This window comes from Elephas maximus, chromosome 19 (genome assembly GCF_024166365.1).
Source record: "Elephas maximus indicus isolate mEleMax1 chromosome 19, mEleMax1 primary haplotype, whole genome shotgun sequence".
Classification (NCBI taxonomy): Eukaryota; Metazoa; Chordata; class Mammalia; order Proboscidea; family Elephantidae; genus Elephas; species Elephas maximus.
This window is the reverse complement of record NC_064837.1, coordinates 8,002,555-8,024,448: the sequence shown is the minus strand read 5'-3', so window position 1 is coordinate 8,024,448 and position 21,894 is coordinate 8,002,555. Positions and strand designations below refer to the sequence as shown.

General features: G+C 45.2%; 1 protein-coding gene across 5 annotated transcripts in view; it reads right to left on the bottom strand.

Moving 5' to 3' along the window:
• ZNF18 (zinc finger protein 18) overlaps positions 1-21,894 on the bottom strand; it is a 150,876-nt gene that overhangs the window by 5,876 nt on the left and 123,106 nt on the right. For 3 of the 5 annotated variants that reach the window (XM_049859552.1, XM_049859554.1, XM_049859553.1), the window contains exons 2-6: positions 12,950-13,436; positions 12,086-12,275; positions 11,567-11,658; positions 3,093-3,177; positions 2,409-2,516 (exon numbers count right to left, since the gene is read on the bottom strand). The exons of the other annotated variants lie outside the window; for them this stretch is intronic. In XM_049859552.1, coding sequence (XP_049715509.1) covers positions 2,409-2,516; positions 3,093-3,177; positions 11,567-11,658; positions 12,086-12,275; positions 12,950-13,339 — 865 coding nt within the window. In that variant the 5' untranslated portion in view covers positions 13,340-13,436. The remainder of the gene's footprint in view (positions 1-2,408; positions 2,517-3,092; positions 3,178-11,566; positions 11,659-12,085; positions 12,276-12,949; positions 13,437-21,894) is intronic. 5 annotated transcript variants of the gene reach the window in all.

The following is a 21,894-nucleotide window of genomic DNA, read 5'->3' as shown; positions in this document are numbered from 1 at the left end:
CATTTTCTCAAATACTAGAAAAATACAGAAAATATTCATGGCGATTTTGATGAGCAGTAAGAGTCCAATGGCTTTTGAGGCTCACTCTCCTGCTGGCCTGCTTTAACTATGAGCTCTTCATCCTTGTGGACAATCAAAACAGCACATGCGCTCTCTCCTGTAATTTTGACCCTTGATCCTAGTCCAGATCTGGCAGACTAGCTAATTACTGTATCTCTGAGACAAGTCCTTTTCCATGTTGTTTCTGATGCATCTACGTTCATCCAGGATCTTGTTTCAGCGACCTGAACTCCTGCACCAGCCGCCCACTGGGTGGCCCACAGGGTGCCTCTCCTCCAAGCGTTTCCAGTCCATCCTGTATATGCTGCCAGATTAATCTTCCTAAACCTTTCTCCAAGTATTGTCTTCACTTAAGAACCTACAATGGCTTTTCTTTGCCTATCCAGGCAGGCCGACCTTCTAGACTCTCCACAGTCTAGGAGCTAATGGGGCCAGGGCAGCAGGTGAGATGAGGCAGAAAAAAACAGAATGAGTAGTGATGTAGTCATCTGTATATTCCAGATAAAAATCCCACTGCAGTGACCTCTAAAGTAGTATTTTCAAATCTTTCAGACTGCTAACGCCATAAGACACATGTACACCAATGTTCAATGCAGCACCATTCACAATGGCCAAAAGGTGGAAACAACCAAAATGTCCATCGACAGATAAATGGATACACTAAATGTGGTAAGTTCACACAACAGACTACTGCTCAGCCATAAAGAAAAATGAAGTCCTGATACATGCCACAATATGAACGGACCTTGAAAACATTATGCTGAGTGGAACAAGTTAATCACAAAAGGAAAAATATTGTATGATCTTATTCATATGAAACACTTAAGACAGACATATGTATAGCTACCAAAGTTTATTAGTGGTTACCAGGGGCAGGAGGGAGAATAGAAGAGGTAGTAAAAGCACTGAGTTTCTGTTCATGGTGATGGAAACTCTGGCAACAGATACTGGTGATAGCTGCACAACAGTACTAATGTTATGATCAGTCACTAAATTGTACACTTGAAAAACATTAAATTGGCAAATGTTATATACATTTTTACAAGAATTTTTTTTAAATGCATTTACACTGAAATACTGTATTCAGACACATATATTCCGAACAGAAATTTCCTGAAATACTGCCTACTACTTACCCCTACTGTATTTGAGGCATCTGATATTTTCTATCTTCTCTTTCATTTTTTTAAAATGCTGGCTGCAACTCAGTAAAATGATTTCATAGCCCACTGATGGATCATAAAAGACAGTTTGAAAAATACTGCTCCAAAGGAATCCTTGTAAAATAGTGTAATGATAAACATACTGCTTAAAATTAAAATCCAGTCTCAGTTGATGCCTGGTCTTCTGTGGTATATCAGCAAAGGAAAATACTTCATTAGATCCCACTGAGGAGAAGGAGCAGCTTGTTGTACAATCTCCAATCTTTGCTCCTTCCTTTTTTCCATGGTACTAGCATTTACGGTACATGTAAAAGTGTGTGTGTGTATATGTGGGTGTGTGTGGCGTACGTCTATACCAGTGCCGGTTGCCACTGAATCAGCTCTGAACCATGGCGACTCTATGGGTGTCCGAGGAGAACTGTGTTCCCTAGGGTTTTCAACGGCTGATTTTCCTGTGGTATGTCACCTAGCCCTTCTTCTGTGGTGCCTCTGGGTGGACTCGAACAGCCAACCTTTTGGTTAGAAGCCAATATGTATGATTGACAGGTTGTTCATAACTGCAATGTCTTAGAAAGAGTGTAGAAGGCAAAAGGTGACTAATATTTCACAAGGGAACAGGTTCAGGTTTCTTCTTACCCAGTCTCAAAATGCATGATTTAAATGAAGTATTTGTTGCTGCTACTGCTTAATGAAAGTTAGGAGCACAGAGAGCAGATGAAGCATTTTTTTCTGTTTTTTTGTGTGTTTTATTTTGTGGAGGCTGAGCTGGTTACTATTCATTACAACCAGAATAAGAGAAGTCTAGTTGCTCTGAACCTTCTTGCCAGAAAGGGTAATGATGGCTGTTAGATAATCTTTCTTTTAGTAGAATTTTACCCGTATTTGTATTGGTCTCAATCTGTACTATCTTAATTCTCACCGAGAAAAAGCTATCACAACAGTTTTACAAACAAGACTGAAGAGACCAGGTATGATGTGTCCTCATTCTTCCGCCATTAATTCTATGTGTCAACAGCCCTATAACCAGAGACGAGAAGACCCAACCTCAGTATTCCAACTGCACTGACCCAACCCTGCCTAGTTATGCCAATGGAATAGAAACCAAAGGCCTGCCACCTCCACCGCCACACCCAACTTAACCAGGAGAGGTCAGAAACAGCTCAGGACCAATGGAAGATCACTCACCTGTGCAAGCCTGCATTGAGATCTTCTCCCTGGCATGAAGGTGGAGTCTTCCCCGCTCCTGCCCATGCTCTGCTGAATTAGCCCGGTCAGGTTTGGGGCTGGAAATGTCTGAGAGAGAGGTAAGTGTGTGGGCCTGGCTGAGTGGTCAGGGCTGGAAGCTAATGCTGTGTCTCTCACATCCTAACTAAACATGAAGAGCACGTCAGGAATCTCACCTTAGCAGGGTGTGTGGGACTTGTCAGAGACTAGTACTCACAAGATCACCAGGAAACATGCTGAAAACTAGAAAAAGGAGAGTCTGAGCAGGTCGACAGAAAGGTCTGCAGACCACCTGGGAGGCTGGGACAAGGGTAGTGACCAAGGCTGCAACCACGTTTGGAGGAGGCATTGTGGTTTAGTGGAAAGAGCACAGACTCAAAGCCAGCTACACTGAGTTCCATCCTGACTCAGCACTTACAACAGATGTAACAGGGAGCCAATGACTCGATTTGACACTCACTCTCATCACCTTTAAATCAGGACTACCACCACCCATTTTACAGCGCTGCCGTGGAGATCAGAGGAGTTGCTGTATGTAACGCACCACTAGAGCCCCAGGCACCCAATGCAAGGAAGTTCTTACTACAGCTCTGCCAGCTCCAAGAGACACTGCCTAAGAGCTTCACAGTCCCTCCATGTCCTCACCTTCTGAGACCATTTTCCCATAGGCCTCTAGCATGAGATCCCAGTAGTACTCCTTTTGAGTAGAATCCAGGTGCCTCCACTGCTCCTGGAAAAATACAATGTTGTGACCATAAACATGGCTCCAAACAAAGGATTTGAACCCTGCCCTTCCTGCCCATAGTAAAACTGAGAAGGAAGGAATGTGCCTTAGGATCCTGGGCATAAAAAAAATAGAAGACTTGAAAAATCATAGAAGAGGGATTCAAGGGAAGAAGAGGCCAAGAGGGAATCTACAGTCCCTACTTTGTATATCCTGCCATGATTATAAAATGTTTCGATTTTAGGTTGTGCATGTGTTTTTAAATTGCATGCATTTAAGGGTAAATCCTTCCTGTTGAATGGAGAACACAGCAGGAGGCAGGAGCCTTCTCCACACTCTTTTTTAACTTTCTCAAGTACTCATTATAGGAGCATGACTCCCAATATTTAACTGAAATCTGGAAATTCAAGGAGGAAAAGAAAAAGAAATGGGTTAAAAAGCAAGTGTAAATCAGCAAAAAGGAAGGAAGAATCAATGACAAAGTCAGCTGAGCTGTAAGCCTCACGGTGAAACAAAGACTGGTGGATTCAGAGAAAGAGCTGTACACCCTGAAATCCCCAATAATTCTGGTCTAACATTCAATCAGTGGATGTGTTCTCGGGAACAAGGTGTCCCTCAGTAATCCCCTAAAGGAAACTTCTTTTCCTAGGGAGCTAGGACTCAAAACAGGAAATACCAGCGGGCTAGAGTCTACTGGCATGAATCCAAATTTCAACCTCCCCACCAAGAAGCTAGTTCTGTAGATATTCACCTTCTCTAGCACAGAGATGAGCAGCACATTCTTTGGAGGGTCCCAGGTTCCAGCTCTACCACCTTCTAGCTGTGTGACCTTTAGCAACTTACTCAACTTTTCTGAGCCTTACCCTCACCTAATAAAATCCCCAACTAAAAAAAAAAAATCAGGTTTAATAGAAATAATCCAAGTGTCACCTCTTTTATAGCACGCTGTACTGCTCATTCATAGCCTTCATCACAGTTTATTTATATCTACGTATAGATATGCACACACACAATTAACTGATTACTATTTGCCTTCACTAGCAGGTAAGCACCATGACAAATGGACTCCATCTGTCATTCTCTCCACTGTACTTCCCCAGTACCCAAGACCCCACCTAGGAGAAGAAGGCACTCATTTTGTCATCTGGGTGAAATAAAGCACTTAGCAAGTAAGTCCTCCGTGGATGCTGCATACTATTATGGTTACTATAATATTCAGGCTATGGGGTGATCAGTCTCTCAGACTCACCCCAGGGGACTACAGAGGGAATTCAGGGATTCTATCCACGTCCAGGCAACACAGATGACCAATCAATGGCCATGCATTACGGTCCCTGCCAGACTACAGCCCAAAGGCGTGACAGAGGTATTTTGAAGTCACCTTCCTGTCACACACTGTCACACTGAGGGATGCCATTCTCTGTCCTACATCAAGTCGGCCTCTACAACATCAGCGGACAGTGGAGAATGGATAAAAGACAAATGGAGATACCAAAAAGTCTTTAATTAGCAGACAGTAAGCACAAGAAAAGGAGGGAAGGGGCTGGATGTTTTAATGTGGAAAGGAAAGGAAGCAAAAAAAATTACCTCAATATATTTAAGTATTAACTATACAAAAAAAACCCAAACCCATCGCCACTGAGTCGATTCCGACTCACGGTGACCGTGCGTGTCACGGCACAAAACTGTTCCTGGTGCCCGCGCGTGTCACAGCACAGAACTGTTCCTGGTGACCATGTGTGTCACAGCAGAAAACTGTTTCTGGTGACCACGCATATCACAGCGCAGAACTATTCCTGGTGACCGCATGTCACGGTGGGGAACTGTTCCCAGTGGCCACGCATGTCACAGCACAGAACTGTTCCTGGTGACCACGTGTCACGGATGGAACTGTTCCTGTTTACGTGTCACGGCACGGAACTGTTCCTGGTTACCACGTGTCACAGCACAGAACTGTTCCTGGTGACTGCACGTGTCACGGCACAGAGCTGTTCCTGGTGACTGCACATGTCACGGCACAGAACTGTTCCTGGTGGCCGCGGGTGTCACTACACGGAACTGTTCCTGGTGACCACGTGTCACGGCACGGAACTGTTCCTGGTGGCCGCACGTGTCACAGCACAGAACTGTTCCTGGTGACCATGTCATGGCACAGAACTGTTCCTGGTGGCCACACGTGTCACAGCACAGAACTGTTCCTGGTGACCATGTCATGGCGCAGAACTGTTCCTGGTGGCCACACGTGTCACAGCACAGAACTGTTCCTGGTGACCATGTCATGGCGCAGAACTATTCCTGGTGGCCGCGGGTGTCACAGCACAGAACTGTTCCTGGTGACCATGTCATGGCACAGAACTGTTCCTGGTGGCCACACGTGTCACAGCACAGAACTGTTCCTGGTGACCATGTCATGGCGCAGAACTGTTCCTGGTGGCCGCAGGTGTCACTGCACGGAACTGTTGCTGGTGACCACGTGTCACAGCACAGAACTGTTCCTGGTGACCATGTCATGGCACAGAACTGTTCCCGGCGCCCACGCGTGTCAGGACATGCAACTGTTCCACAGGGTTTTCTTGGCCATAATGTCTAAAGAAGCCTAAAACTAGGTCTTTCTTCTGTGGCACTGCTGGATGCGCACAAAGCACCAACCGTTAGGTCACCAGCCGATTGTAAACCATTCGCGCCACACATTTCTAATGTGAATTTTAATTTTTAATACAAAATATGAATTGGTAGCAGTGTACAGTTGTTACTCTTCTGTGCCTGAAGCTACTTGAATGGCCCCTTGAAAACAACTGGACCATTCCTGTCTTCACACGGGTGAAGACAGGAATGGTCCATCGTCACAGTCTAAACACGAAGACCCTCGGTCAGCCTGGCAGAGAGCAGAATGGGAATCCAAGCAGAGACAATGATTAGTGCCTGCCTCCCTGGGCACAGGGTATTCCATGGGTACCAGACTGTCCCTGCCAAGAACAGGTGAGAACAAGGCAAAAATGATAGAGCCCCCCAAGATCCCCAAAGGCCTCAGTCAGGGCATTTGAAAACCAGAAAAGTCAATTCAGGGGTCTCTGAACAGTGTACCTCCAGCTTAAAGCCACAAACACATTCAAAGATCTGCCAAGAAGCAGGGAAGGCTGGAATAAGATCCCCTATATTTTTTTTTTTTTATATTTAGGGTCGGAATCGACTCGACGGCACTGTGCTGTTTGTCATGAGATGGGATTGACTGAATATCAAGGGGCTTGGGTTTTTCTTGGTTTTGTATACAGGGAAGACACCAACTGCAGCCATCTTGTTGATTTCCATTTTTATAAGAGGAGGAAAACTTAACTTCCTATTCCTGAAAGACAGCAGTGTGGGATGGAATGGGGAAGGTAACACCTTTTACTATGGAAATACCACCACCTCGAGGGTTTAAGAGGTATTACCACAACTGACTCAGTTATTTGTACTGTATCACATTCCCTTAAGTTTCAAAACAGAAGAATGTGAGTAGAACAATCAAGTCCGGGAGGCTCTAACTCAGTCGTGGTTTCTGATGAGGAAGCGCCACGTGTAGTGACGCGGCTTCACTACTCTGCGTTAGCCCTTAAATTCCTGATTTCTAGAAGAGATTAGAGGGAGTGGTCACCTGTGTCTTAAAATTACTGTCACTTAAAAAGGATTCCATTAAACACCAAGGTCCTTCTGATGCAACAAAAAATTGTTGTTAGCTTGGAGTACAGGGCCATTGGGATTGGGTCAGGGTGATTTTTGCTGGAGTTGAGTGGTTGTTAATCCATTATCTCACCTAAATATAGGGAATAAACAGTTGTCCGTAAGGAATCAGGGCTGCTGGTTGAACGTTTTGAATCTCTTGAATTAACAAAGTCAGAACAGGTAACGGTTGAGGTGTCCACTCTCCTAGTTAAAAATGTGCTAATAATCGTATCTGCCTTTCATGGGCTGGTTACTCTGCACTTACTACAGAAGCAGCAATAATCATCCAAGTCTGGTTGAAACATTTCACAGAAGGCCCAAACCCTTTTCACCAAGCAACGTTCAGCTTAAGATTCTGGTTTCTGGGTACCCTGACAGCATAAACCTTCACCTATTGGCCTGTCTATCTTCTTCTGACTCAAGTACCTGACAATACAATTCCCAAAGAACAGTCCCCTAAAGGTTTCAAACAACGTCTTAGTTAAAGTGTGTTGCTGTGAGCTGGCACTGAATCGACTCCAGCTCACGGCAAGCTCGTGTACGACAGAACAAAACACTGCGTGGTCCTGCCTCATCCCCACAATCATCAGCACGTTCAGGTCCAGGCTGCTGACTGTCTGGCTGTTGTGCCAGTCCATCTCACTGAGGGTCTCTCAAGCTCTTGTTGGCCTCTACATCATCAAACATAAAGTCCTCCTCTAATGACTGATCCCTCCTGATGACATGTCCAAAGCAAGTCACTCGGAAAATGTTCTGTTGTGAATCGTAAGTAGATCACCACGCCTCTCCTGCCAATAGGTCTTAGTCTGGAAGCTTTGCTGAAACCTGTCTGCCATGGGTAATCCTGCTGGTATTTGAAATGCCGGTGTCATAGCTTCTAACAACACTGCAACGTGCAAGCTACCACCATAGGACAAACTGACAGACTCGTGGTGGTAAGAGATATAGATTCCTGGAAAACGTTCATTTTCTTCAAATGCAACTTTTCAGACCCGTCAACAATATAATCAATATACACCTGTCCCAGGGACTTCTGTTTCCAGCCAAGACAAAATAACAGGGTTTCAATTTATACTCCTGCCTTAAACAGCCTTAAAATGGAGGCAAAACATACATGAAGAACAGCTCACAATCATTAGCCATTAGAGAAATGCAAAACAAAACTACAATGAGATACCATCTCACCCCAGTAAGGCTGGCATTAATCCAAAAAAACACAAAATAATAAATGTTGGAGAGGTGTGGAGAGACTGGAATACTTATATACTGCTGGTGGGAATGTAAAATGGTACAAACACTTTGGAAATTGGTGCTTCCTTAAAAAGCTAGAACTAGAACTAACATACAATTGAGCAATCCCACTCCTTGGAATACATACTAGAAAAATAAGAGCCTTCACATGAACAGATATATGCACACCCATGTTCATCGTAGTCCTGTTTACAATAGCAAAAAGATGGAAGCAACCAAGGTCCCCATCAGTGGATAAATGGATAAATAAATTATGGCATATTCACATCATGATGGAATACTATACAGGATTTAGAACAACAATGAATCCGTGAAACATCTCGTAACATGGAGGAATCTGGAAGGCATTATGCTGCATGAAATTATAGTCAGTTGCACAAGGGCAAATATTGTTTTAGGCCACTATTATAAGAACTCTAGAAAAAGTTTAAACACAGAAGAAAATATTCTTTGATGATTACAAGGGTAGGGAAGGAGGGAGAAGGGCACTCACTAATTCGATAGTAGACAAAAACTATTTTAGGTGAAGGGAAAGACAACACACAATACCGGAGAGGTCAGAACAACTGGACTAAACCAAAAGCAAAGAAGTTTCCTGAATACAACCAAACGCTTCAAATGGCAGAGTAGCAGGGACAGGGTCTGGGGACCATGGTTTCAGCGGACATCTAGGTGAACCGGCATAACAAAATATATTAAGAAAACATTCTGCATCCCACTTTGGTGAGTGGCATCTGGGGTCTTCAACACTAGCAAGCAGCCATCTAAGATGCACCAATTGGTCTCAACACACCTGGAGCAAAGGAGGATAAAGAACACCAAAGACATAAGGTAAAGATGAGCTCGGGAGACAGAAAGGACCACATAACCACAGATTACACCAGCCTGAGACCAGAAGAACTAGATGGTGCCTGGCTACCATGGATGACTGCCCTGACAGGGAACACAACAGAGGTTCCCTGATGGAGACAGTGGGATGCAGATCTCAAATTCTCGTAAAAAGACCAGACTTAATGGTCTGCTGAGACTAGAGGGACCCCAGAGGTCATGGTCTCCAGACCCTCTGTTACCCCAAGACCGGAACCATTCCCAAAGCCAACTCTTCAGACAGGGATTGGACTGGAATATAAGATAGAAAATGATACTGCCACATTAGGTTATGTGGGCAGCTCATGTCTGAAGGGGAGATGAGAAGGCAGAGAGGGATAAAGGCTGGCTGGATGGACACGGGAATACAGGGTGGACATGAGGAGTGTGCTGTCTCATTAAGGGGAGAGCAACTAGGAGTACATAGCAAGGTATGTATAAGTTTCCGTACGAGAGACTGACTTGATTTGTAAACTTTCGCTTAAAGCACAATAAAAAAAATAATAGAATTAGGAAAAAAAAAAAAAAAAAAGACGGGAGCAAAACATAGAAGACAATGGTTTTCAGACATTGCAACCCAAAACAGTGATCCCTGAAAGTGAGGAAACAAATGAGGTGAGCCCAACAACTGCCCCATCTGAGTGCCTGGAGATAAGTGTCCAGACAGCAGCTCAGGGAGAAGGAACCCAAGAGAAGCCCAGCAGTCTCCCTACGCTGGGCAGAAGGAGTTGAAAGTCTGAGGAGGTCAAGGTAGGTACACTTAGCAGGGCAAAGACCAGAGAGGAGAGAGCTGCACAGAGAGACAGCTCAGGAGATCAGCAGAGGGTCCCCTCAAGTATTCAGCTGAATACTGAGCACCACAAATGTGTGAGGAAACTACCTGAGCCCGGAGAGGAACCACCCACAAGAAGCAGAATGAACAACCCCAGAGCTCGCACAGGGCTGGAAATACTTCATACTGCCACCAGCCAGAGTGAAAAGATTTGTACATCAAGGAGCACCAGGTAGAGTACTCAGAAGGGCATTGCCTCAGTAATAGGGAGAAACTAGCCCTAGACTAAAAGATTCTCTGATGCCATATAACAAACTGTGCCCAAGTAACGTAACTCATGCCAAAGCAAAGCTCAAGAACACTGATACGAATAGAAAAGTACCCAATACCCAAAACAGTAAAATTCACAAATGTCTGACATCCAATCAGAGATTGAAGGGCATACAAAGAAGCAGGATAACACAGTTCATAATAAGGACATTAATCCATCAATCAAAACTGACCCAGGTGATAGAATTAGTAGACAAGGACGATCATCTAGATATTATAACTATGTTCCATGTGCTTAAGAAGCTGCAGGGGAGATTGAACATGTTAAGCAGAGACACGAAAGATATAATAACGCCCCAACTCAAACATCCAGAGAAGAAAAATATAATGTATGAAGTGAAAATTACAATGGATGGGATTATCAAAGATTAGTGAATTTGAAGACATAAAAACAGAAACTATCCAAACACAGAACAGAGCATCAGCTGTGAGACAACTTCAAGCTATCTCATATATGCACACATTATACACATTCCACACATATTATTCTGGGAGTACCCAAAGGAGAGGAGAGGGAAGGTAAAGAGAAGAAAAAAAAAGTTGAAGAAATAACGGCCAAAAATCTGTAGAAACGGTAAACCCACAAATCCAAGCTCAACGAACCCAAAGAGAAGACACGTGTACATGAAGAAATGATGTCAAGGCACATCAGAATAAAACTACTTAAAACTAGAGAGAAAATATTGAAAGAGGCAAGGAAAAATAATACATTATTTGCAGACCAAAGTTAAGACTACATATGGCATGATTCCATCTTAAGTAAAATTCTAGAAAATGCAAACTAATCTGTGGTGACATAAAACAGATCAGTAGTTGCCTCAGGAGAAGGAAGGGTGGAGAAGGACAGGAGAGAGCGAGCAAATACAAATGTGCAAGAGGAAACATTTGTGGGTGACGGCTATGCTTATCATCTTGATTGTAGTCATGGTTTCATGAGTGTATACATGGGCCAAAACCCACCAAATTGTACACTTTTAATATACACAGTTTATTGTATGCCAATTATACCTCCGTGAAGTTGAGAAGAAAAAAAAATCATGTGTCCCATGTTCGGTGTAACCATTCCAAATTTCAAACTGATTCCTGTGTCAGTTGTCTAGACTGGAAAAAGAAATACAGTAGATCCTTAGTACAGCTGAAAGATAATGAAAGCGGAGAGATGACTATATGTGGTGTAGAGACAAGATTTGTCTCTTCACAGCTCTTTCTACCTTCCGCCAGGGCCCAGATTCCACCATTCAAGACGACAATTAGAACACTGTACCTTGAATGATCCTGAGACAAATACTGAAACCGAAGTATCTTTTCTGTGTATTATTCTTGTTATCCTAGAAAAATATCTATTCTTCTTAATATATCTGCTCCTCTTCTCCACTCCACTTCTGAGAATGCTTCCCCTTTCAGTCCTCCTGACTATTGGTACGTGCTCAAAGCCTGCTTCAGGACCAAGAAAAGCAGAGGAACCCAGCTCACCTGAGATGATGCTTGGAGAAGTGAGGCTCCAAGGTCCTGGTCTCCGACAAGTCTTTCCTCAGGTCGGGCAAGAAGCTGGGAGGCAGCCATCACTGAAGTGAGAAACAGGAAGTTTTAAGAATCTAGATGTCCTCCTCAGCCACTCTCAAGAGGGTACTGATAAAAAAACAAAAAAAAACTTAACAAATTAGAACTGAAACCTGTTCCTTCATCCATAATTTTAAGACTGTTTTACATTATAACAAAGTTCAACTCCCTCCAACCTTCCAAACAGTCTCACCCAAACTTCCTCCCACGTTCTTGCTCAGATCCAAAATCCAAACAGTCCAGTGCAGTCATAAAGTGTGGTAAAATACAGACCTTAAGTCTCCAAATCGGGGTGATTCATGGAGGTCTACCCTGTTTCCAGCTTACACGGGACACCTCAATCTGAGCATATCATTTTCAACTCACACAATCACAGCCCCTCATTTTCTCCAAGAGCACACACCACCACCATGAATAATACCTGGCCCTCACCTAGCTCTTGCTCAGCGTCGGATTCCTCTTTCACAATGTGGTTTGGTTGCTCAGCAGGCTCTGAGGCTGAATTCGGAAGTCCCAGCTCCTGAAGCACCACGTCATGACGGGACTCAGCCTCCCCCACCTGGCAGCTTGGAGATTCCGTCTTCTCTGAGAAGATTTCCTGTCCTAGAACTTGGATGCTGATCTAGAGACCATATATTACTAGTTACTGAAGGATCCAGAGTCAGGATTTCTGAAAGACATGAAGCTAACCTTCTACAACAGATTTTAAGACAGTACTTAGGGACATGGAATGGGGAAGGAGAAGGCCAGCTTTTATTTGTTGTCCAGCAGGAACCAGTCAAGCACAAACCGAGATATCCCAAGAAAGGTCAAATGCTAAGGCTGAACCAGGCCTGGAAAAGCTTTAAGACAGGCCCCTAATATTGTGGTTTTATTGGACAGTCTCCACCAACTAAAACTCTTATGAATAAACTCAAACATTCTAGTGTAAAGATGGAATGGGATGGGAGATTTTATCTTCAATCCCTAATACTAAAAAGTGTTGAGAGTCACACATACAAAAAAATCCAACACCAAGCCCACTGTCATTGAGTCAGTTCTGACTCATGGAGACTCCATGTGTTATGGAGTAGAGCTGCTCCATAGGGTTTTCTTAGCTGTAATCTTTATGAAAGCAGATCGTTAGACCCTTCTTCCATGGTACCACTGGGTGGGTTTGAACCGCCAGCCTTTACGTCAGCAGTTGAGCACAAACCGTTTGCACTACCCAGGGACCTGCGCATCACACAGCCCTAGAAGCAGGTGAGGGATGGGGACGCCCCAGTGACAGTCCAGATCTCAATACCCTGTGCTTACCCACTGCCACAGTCTCCGGGGGTCTCCCTTCAAGCTCTCTACTAGAGTCACCGCCTCCTCTCCGCTGCCTGGGCACTGTTTCCGCACCCACGTCTGGATCTCCCCGGGCAGGATGGTCAGGAACTGCTCCAACATGAGGAGCTCCAGGATCTGCTCCTTGGTGTGAACCTCCGGCTGCAGCCACTGGAAACACAGCTTCCGAAGCTGTCTCAGGGTCTCCTGGGGCCCAGACATCACCTGGTACCGAAACTGCCTAAAAAGCTGCCGGGCAGTTTCAGGGCCGGAGACATCTCCTTGAGGGGCAGCATCTGGCCCAGGGAATGGGGGGTCCTCAGCCTTTGCCAGTGGTGGCAGCAGGACCAGGGGCTGCCCCAGGTCAACTGGCATCATCAGGCTTGGCAAGTTCTTTCACTTTAGGAGAAGTGCTCCTGGGATGGAATGGCTCTCTGGGGAGAAGCAGGTCTCAGCAGAGCCTCTCGCTGGGACACTAGAGAGGAAATGAGATCGAGCGCTACTCAGAGGAGAAAGACCCATTTTCAGATACAGTAAATTCACATGCCCCCCACCCCAGAAGCCTTGGAGTCAACCATGGATCTTTTGAAACTGCTCGACGAATTAAGAAAAACAAAAAAAATTTGATATTGAGTGGACTCTACCTCATTTGACCCTGTGTGTGTCAGAGTACAGCTGTGCTCTACTGGTTATTCAGAGGTAGGTCTCCAGGCCTTTCTTTCAGACACCTCTTGGTATACTTGAACTTCTAACCTTTCAGTTAACAGCCAAGCACATTCACTGTGTGCACCACCCAGGGCTCAATGGATACACTCTTCTGTTTTGAAAGAATATAAACATGCAGCCACAGACCAATCGACTGATCCCACATCTAAACTGCCACCATCGCCCTGCCCACTTTATAACGTTCTCTCTTGGTCTTCACACGTCCAGACCAAGTAGAAGAATGTCACTCACCTCATAAACATTTTCACTCTGGGCTTCCAGGTAAACAGCTCTGCTGCACCTAACACTTCTGTATCCACATCTATCTACAGACTGAAAAGTAAAGCTGGAAGAAGCCACCAGCGCCTTAGAAATAAAGCCCTGCGTTGAAATGATCAGATGCTTCCATAATAACGACGAGCTTGAAGAGAACAAAACAGCTCTCCCCCAAAAGGTACAATGAAATTTCCAAGTGACCTCTTTTGAGTGCCATGTTGAAAACTGGTCTGTTTGCGAAGTTATGGAAAACCTGCCACCTTCGGCTCAAAGGATGTTCACAACAAATACTGCTACCTAACACTTCTATTACCTTGAACTAAGAAATCACTATTTTATGTCTAATGCTACCATAATTTCAAAGATAGCAACTAAGACAGAACTAAGAGAAATACTAAATGGCAAATTTATGATATTTTTTACAGGGGCATGCACTATTTCCAGTTAATTTTCTTACCTGTATTCCTAATACTGTTTTGGATTATTGTAGATCCTTAAAAGTTAAGAAGGAGCCAACTCTGATATAAATACAAGATCATCATTAATCCATAATATTAACCACAATGATCAAAATATATATGCCCGCTGACGTTTTAATGAGAGTCACTTGAGTATCTGGCTTAATCAGAGATTAGGGTAATACTGTAGCTTTTAATAGCTGCTTTTTTTCCTTGAGTTATAAGACCCAATCTCCTCATACCCACCACTTCGCCCAAACAATTCATTCTAAATTAGGAAGTCATTTAGAAACTGAAAAATAAATAAGAAAGCAAGCTCTTTCAAGGATGAAAAAAAAGGTAAAAAGGATTCATCCACTATGACATGTTTCCCTTATGGATCTTCAAAACCAGTGTTGTCAAGTCGATTCTGACTCATAGGAACCCTACAGGACAGAGTAGAACTGCCCAATAGGGTTCCCAAGGAGCCGCTGCTGGATTCCAACTGCCGACCTTTTTTTTGGTTAGAAGCCATAGCTCATCATAGCTCTTAAACACTGTGCCCCCAAGGCTCCTTACGGACATCAGTATATTTATTTTTTGTTTAAAAGGAAACCCACACATTTCATTCATATATTTACGCAGCACCCAGTGGGCTAGTGTGACATACATTAAATGCTCAACAAATATTTGTTGGGAATTCAGCTTCTGGTCATAGCAGAGTAACTGTTATTACAGACAAGCCCACCCACTGCAAACAGCTAGAAAACTGGAGAAAACATAAGGAACAGTTTTTAGGCATTGGACAATCGGCAGGGGAGAGTGCAATCCCTGCAGGAACGGACTCATGAGTGAGCCCCACAGTCATCCTAGCTGTCTGCTTGGGGACAATTTTCCAAGCACTGTGCACAGAGCTCACACAGCACACAGTTGAGGAGGCAGAGATCAGACTTCAGAGCTGCTGAAGTGGCTGGAATCTGAAGGATAAGACCCTGGAGAGGAGGGAGCTATGGCAGTGGGGTGGCAGTCTGTGTGGGGTTTCACCAAGAGTGAAATTACTCAATATGATTCAGGGCATACATGAAAAGCCAACACCCAACGTGATACTTAATGAAGAAAGACTGAAAGCTTTCCCCTTGAAATCAGGAACAAGACAAGGGTGCTTGCTCTCACCACTTGTATTCCATATTGTATTAGAAGTCCTAGTCAGAGCAATAAGACAAGAAATAAAATGTATAGATTGGAAAAGAAGTAAAATTATCTCTATTCCCAGATTACATGAACTTATATACAGAAATTTCCAGAGAGTCCACAAGAAAACTTCTAGAGCTAATAGAGGAACATAGCGAAATTGCAGGGTACAAAGTCAACAAACAAAAATCAGTTGGGTTTCTATATACAACGAACGTGAGATCTGAAACGGAAATTAGGGAATCCACTCCATTTACAACACCATCTAAGAGAATATCTGGGAAAATCTAACCAGGGACGTGAAGGACTCGTACACTAAAAATTATATAACACTGCTGAATCAGACCAAAGAAGACATAAATAAATGGAAAGATGTTCCATGTTCATGGATTGGAAGACTTAATATTGTTAAGATGTCAATACTACCCTAAGTGCTCTACAGAGTCAATGCAATCCCAATCAAAATTCCAATAGCCTTCTTTACAGAAATGGAAAAACCAATCCTCAACTTTACATGGAAGTGGAAGAAGCCCTGAATAGCTAAAGCAATGCTGAAAGACAGAAGAACAAAGTACAAGGACTCACACTTCCTGATTTTAAAACAAACTATACAGCTACAGTAATCAAAACAGCCTGGTACTGGCATAACAACAGACACACAGACCAAGCAAATAGAACTGAGAGTCCAGAAAGAAACACACAAATCTATGGTTAACTGGTTTTTTATAAGGGTGCTATGTCCATTCAATGGGGTAACAAGGGCCTCTTCAACAAATACAGAGAGGTACAACTAAAAAGACAATAAAAAAGAAACAAAACAAAACCAGCTGCCCTCGAGTGGATTCCAACTCATAGTGATCCTATAGGGCAGAGCAGAACTGCCATAGGGTTTCCAAGGAGTGACTGGTAGAGTTGAACTGCTTACCTTTTGGTTAGCAGCCGAGCTCTTAACCACGGTGTCACCAGGGCATCACAAATAGCCAATAAAGGAATACTAAAAAAAAACAAAACTCAATAACCCAAAAGGCGATAGGAAAGGAGATAGAAATAAACAAAACAAAGATCAAAGGCAAGGCCAGACATACCAATAACAAAAGTATAAATGGACAGAACACTCCAAATTCAAGGCAGAGACGGTCAGATTTTAAAAAGCAAGACCCATCTATACACTGTCCACAGGAGACATATTTTAAATATAAAGACAGGAAAGTGTGAAAATAAAAGGATGGAAAAAAATATTCTGTTCAAACGGCAGGCATGGGACACTTGGCACGGCTATGTTAGTATCTGACAAAGTAGACCTGAAGACAAAGAGAGAAATAAAGAGCGACATTTCAGTACGAGAAGTGGGTCAATTAATCAAAATTAAGGTTACCCCAAATGTATATTTGTTATACTTATTATAACAAATTAACGTAAATTTAAAAATGTATACCTAGATATGTACGTATATATATATGTGTGTGTGTGTATATATACATGGAGCCCTGGTGGTGAAGTGGCTGAGAGCTACGGCTGCTAACGAATCCACCAGCTGCTCCTTGGAAACTCTATGGGGCAGTTCTACTCTGTCCTACAGGGTCGCTATGAGTCGGAATTGACTCGACAGCAACAGGTTTGGGTTTTTTTTGGGAGGGGGTTATATATATATATATACACATACCTACTATGTATCAGCCCCATAGTATGCTCTGTTCATGATATTCTAATCCTAACCATCACTCTGCAAAGGAAGTATAAGTTTACAAGTCAGGAAACTCAAACTCACTATTGGTAGCCAGATTCAAACCCAGGAAGTTCTAAAGCCTGTGCTTAAGGACAGCTGCCAACGTGTGGGCATTCGTGGGGGCGTTTTGGGGTTATCCCAAACAGCTGGGGGAGCTACTGGCACTTAGTGCCCCCCAGGCCAGGGCTGCTCAGGTCCAGCAAGGTGCAGGGCAAGGCCGCCCACTGCACTCTGCACCCTCCGCCAACAAATGCCAACAGCACCCTGATTGAACCCCACTGTAACACAGCTTCACCCCGCTCCACCGCAGCTTCTCCCCGCCTTCAGTTCACCATCCTTGCAAGCTGCCATCTCTAATCACAGTTTGCTCTAAGCCACCACCCTTGCAAGCCGCAGCCTCCAACAATGATTTATATTTGGTGCCAGATCTCTGCACATGTGCAGGTCTAGAGAATCGCATCCTTACCTGACCCGAAACCTAAGCTTCACCAGAGGAGAAGATATTCTCTGGCACACAGCGCCACCCGAGCCCCTCCGCAAAGCGAGAAGTCCCACAAGGCAGACTTCCTAAAGATGACTCAGGATGACTCAGCACCCGGATCTCCAAATTTGGGCACAGGACAGCTCCGGGTGTAGGGTTTCCAGTGCCAATCCCTGCCCCCTATGGGCTTAAGGACATAAAACGTCCCCAATTCCCTAAGACAGGGAGTGTTTGGTCTTTTGGCCGCTAAACCTGTTGCTCCTTGTCTGTAAAAAAAAACAAGTACAGACTATAAATTGCCACCTTCTGTTTCCCTTGCAATTGGCGTCCATCTTATTTCAATTGGCTGAAAGGACAGGATAAGAACCCAAGGAATTTGGTTACAAATTCTGGCAAGTCCAACAGGACCTGCAGATTCCAAAACCTGGGTGGTGAGTATTCAGACCCCTGCAAGCCCTTAAGGTGTGCCCCAAACTTGTTCGACTGGTAAGGAGTCTTGGGTGGCCACTGTGATCCCCACTCCAGGACAAGGTCCACCAGGTCCACACCTCTTGCTCAGAAACAGATTCTGGACAGGAGAGGGTTCCAGTCTCTCCCCTAAATTAAGGTAAGCGCACTCAACCAGGTTGTTCCACTGGTCTTGGGGGTTTGAGTCCCAAGACTAGGCAAGAAGAGGGTGGCAAAAGCAGTCTTAAGGCCAGACCCCAAGGGTTCGAGTCCCATTACAAATAGAAGGAAGCAGGGATTGTGGCCCCTGGGACCCATCCTCGCCTAGTTGGAGTCCCTCGCCCCATTGGTAACCTGAGGGCTAGAGTCCCTCTGAGAGTTGGAGTCCCGCTGAGTCCATCTCTGGTCACCCTATTGGTAACTTGAGGGTATTAAGTTCCTCAGGGGTCGCCCCATCTATAACAGTCTTTTGGAACACTCTGCTCTCTATTCTTTATTTTCCTTCTCTTTCTTCTCCAAGTGGAGAAGGGTGGCTTTCCACCCCAAGGTAAACCGTAACCCCAAGAGTTATCAACTTTGGCAGTAGGCTTGGGTTAGGAATTGTGGTAACCAAAAACCTAGTAGTGGTCAATAATCAGGTAATTGCTATTTTGGGAAGATTGAAATCCTGGCAGGTCTACGGAGTGGTCCATGGTAGATAGGACTATACCCCTGCCTTCTGGTGGGCATCCCTCTGGGTTCAGGGGACGTCCTTCTGGTGGGCATTCCTCTGGATCTGAGGCAGGGACAGAAGGCTGGACAGCCTCAAGACCAGAATAACAGATAATAATAATGATCGGAGACTCTACCCAGTGGGTAATGTTACAAGACAACTGACATATGCAGCCCGTGATGCACAAAAAAATACATATCTCTCGCAAGTTGTTTTTCAGGATCCCACTATAGGGGTGGCATCCTGCGTATCCCTCTTGTAAGCTGTTTTTCAGGACTCCACCATAAGGAGTGCTGTTACAAGATAATCCACATCCTGGACTCTGACGCATGAAGTTCCACGTATCTTCCCTACAAGCTGCTTTCCAAAGATGAACAGCGTCAGCCGATCCCTGGGGCACGCGCAGCGAGAATGAGCGTGACCTCACCGTCTTGTCATGTGGCCACTGAGACTGCACAGTGGTGACGTGACATTGTCCAAACTGACTCCACCTTGGATTCCAGATGCACATACACCTAACATCTTAACCCCTCTAATCCTCAGAAAGCCCCACCTTTTTCCCAAAAAGCACTGAATAAAACATGAGATCCTCCCCACCCACAACCCCTTAGAAACTCCAGGAAAACCTCCGTTCGGAGAGAGACTGGAGGCTAGCATAGGCAGAAGTCCCTCTCCGTCCCTCCCTCTTGAGCCTGTTTTTTTTTCTGTCACTACTACACCTTTGTTTGTGTGGAACCTCTGAGCCTCTCCTGGTCATTCTTGGTCAGTGGAAAGCAAGAACCTGAACAGGACTTGGTCCCAAGCTGGGAAGCCTTGCCCTGCAAAAGTTTCAGGGGACGTACTTCTGGTGGGCATCCCTTCTGCATTAGGGGGATGTCCTTCTGGTGGCCGCCCCTTTGGGTTGAGGGGATGTCCTTTTGTCTGAGTGCATTCTTTGTCTTCATTCAAGTGTACAGGAGTAAGAAGGTGGGTGACAGTAAAAGCATTCCGGAGTGTTCACCCTCAGGGTGTATTCTGGAAAACTGGGATAAATTCGGCTATGATTCTAAGAAAAGAAAAAGTCCACCACACTGCCACCAGTGCTAGTGGCAGATGACCCTTCCAATCCCAGCAGCGTGTGAGGCTCTCCTCCCGGACTTGTGCCAGGCGGAGGAGGGGCAGCTGGGGCAAGAAGGAGCCGGCTGTCCAGAGGGAGCAAGAAGCACACTCCTGCCCCACTTCTGGGCGACCATTATTTCCTGGAGCTGAGGGGAAGGAGTGGAGAATGGAACAGAAAATCAGGGCTGTCCAAATGGCCAGGGGATGTTCCCTTGCCGTCACCCCATACAAGGGGGAGGATAGCCTATCGGGGGACAATGTGGCCCAGGGTGCCAGAGAGCCAGGACAGAGCCAACAGGGAGGGCCGGCCCCTGGCCAGTATCCCCATCGCCAAACTCAAGCAGCAGGCTGGTGCCTGGTTCAGATTAACTGGAAGAATTATACCCCAGGATATTGCAAGAACCTGAAGAAAATGTATGAACTGTTTACTACCATCTCTAACTCTATTGATCCCACATGCGCTGACTGTCAATCTCTCTTAAGCACCCTCCTCTTCCCGGAGGAGAGGTGGATGGTTCTAGACAAGGCCCGAGAGGAAGCCCAGAGATGACATGACGCTCAGCCAACTGGAGATGCAGCTGATGATGTCTTTCCCCTTCGAGACCCCCACTGGGATCACAATCACACAGCAGAGTACGGTATGCTCACCCGTTATCAGGAATGTCTCTTAGTGGGCCTTAAAAATGGAGTATCTGAACCCTTAAAATGCATTAAGGTATGTGAAATTTAACAGCATAAAGATGAGCTACCTGGCTCCATGGCGCAAAGGATAGTACATTGGACTTCTAGACACAGGCATTCAAAGGTTGTGGGTTCGAGTTCCACTACAGTCGCCAAGGTGAGGATCCTTCAGTTTTCCTTGAACAGATTTACAGAGGCTTTAGACAATACACTCATCAGGATCCAGGATACCTAGTCTAGTGACATTCAAGGCCTGTAACAACAGGGAAGACAAAGGCAGAAAGTGCCAGACTGCCATAACAGCAGCAATACAGGATAGGCCCCCTGAGAAGAGAACCTGTGGGCCCTAGCGGGGCCTGACCCCAGCCCGCACTGGGAAAGAACCAGTGTGCATATTGTAAGAGGGAGGGCCACTGGAGAACAGAATGTCCCAAGAAAAAGAGCGGGCAACGAGTAACTCAAATGTTAGCCCTCACTCTGGAGGAAGACTCTGACTAGGGTGGACTGGTGGCAGGATCTCCACCTGAATCTCTGGTTACAATGAATGTGGAGGAAAATTTACTCATTTTTCCAGCCATGCCTCTCCCACTCTGCCATGGGATACCCCGTCTACCATGCCTGTCCCCAGATGGTGGACCTGGCCTATGCCAGCTGCCCAGACCTCCCTATAAGTGATCTGAAGGTTGGAGTCCCTCCGTAGTCGCCCCGTCAAGGGTTCCAGTCCCTCCGTGGTAGCTGCACAGAGGGTGGCCAACGAAGGGCTGGCTACGCAGCCGTCAGCCGCACCAACGTCCTCGAAAGCAAACGCTCTCCCAAATGAAACCTCGGCCCAAAAAACTAAGCTGGTTGCAGTCATCCAGGCTCTGCAGCTGGCCAAGTCCAAGCAGATGACCATTTACACAGACTCAAAGTACGTATTCTGTTTCACATGGATATGGGGCTTTGTGGAAGCAGAGGAGGCCTTTGAATTCGGCCGGTAAAGAAATCAAACACGGCCAACAGATTTTTCAGCTCCTTGAGGCGGTGTTCTACCTGCTGCTCTGCTTGCGGTATACTGCAAGGGACATCAGCAAGAAGATACAGCAGAGGCCCAGGGCAACCGAAGTGCCAACTCAAAGGCCAAGCGGGCGACAAGAACAATGACTCCAGTAATAGCGGCTGCCCTCTTTCCACACCCTA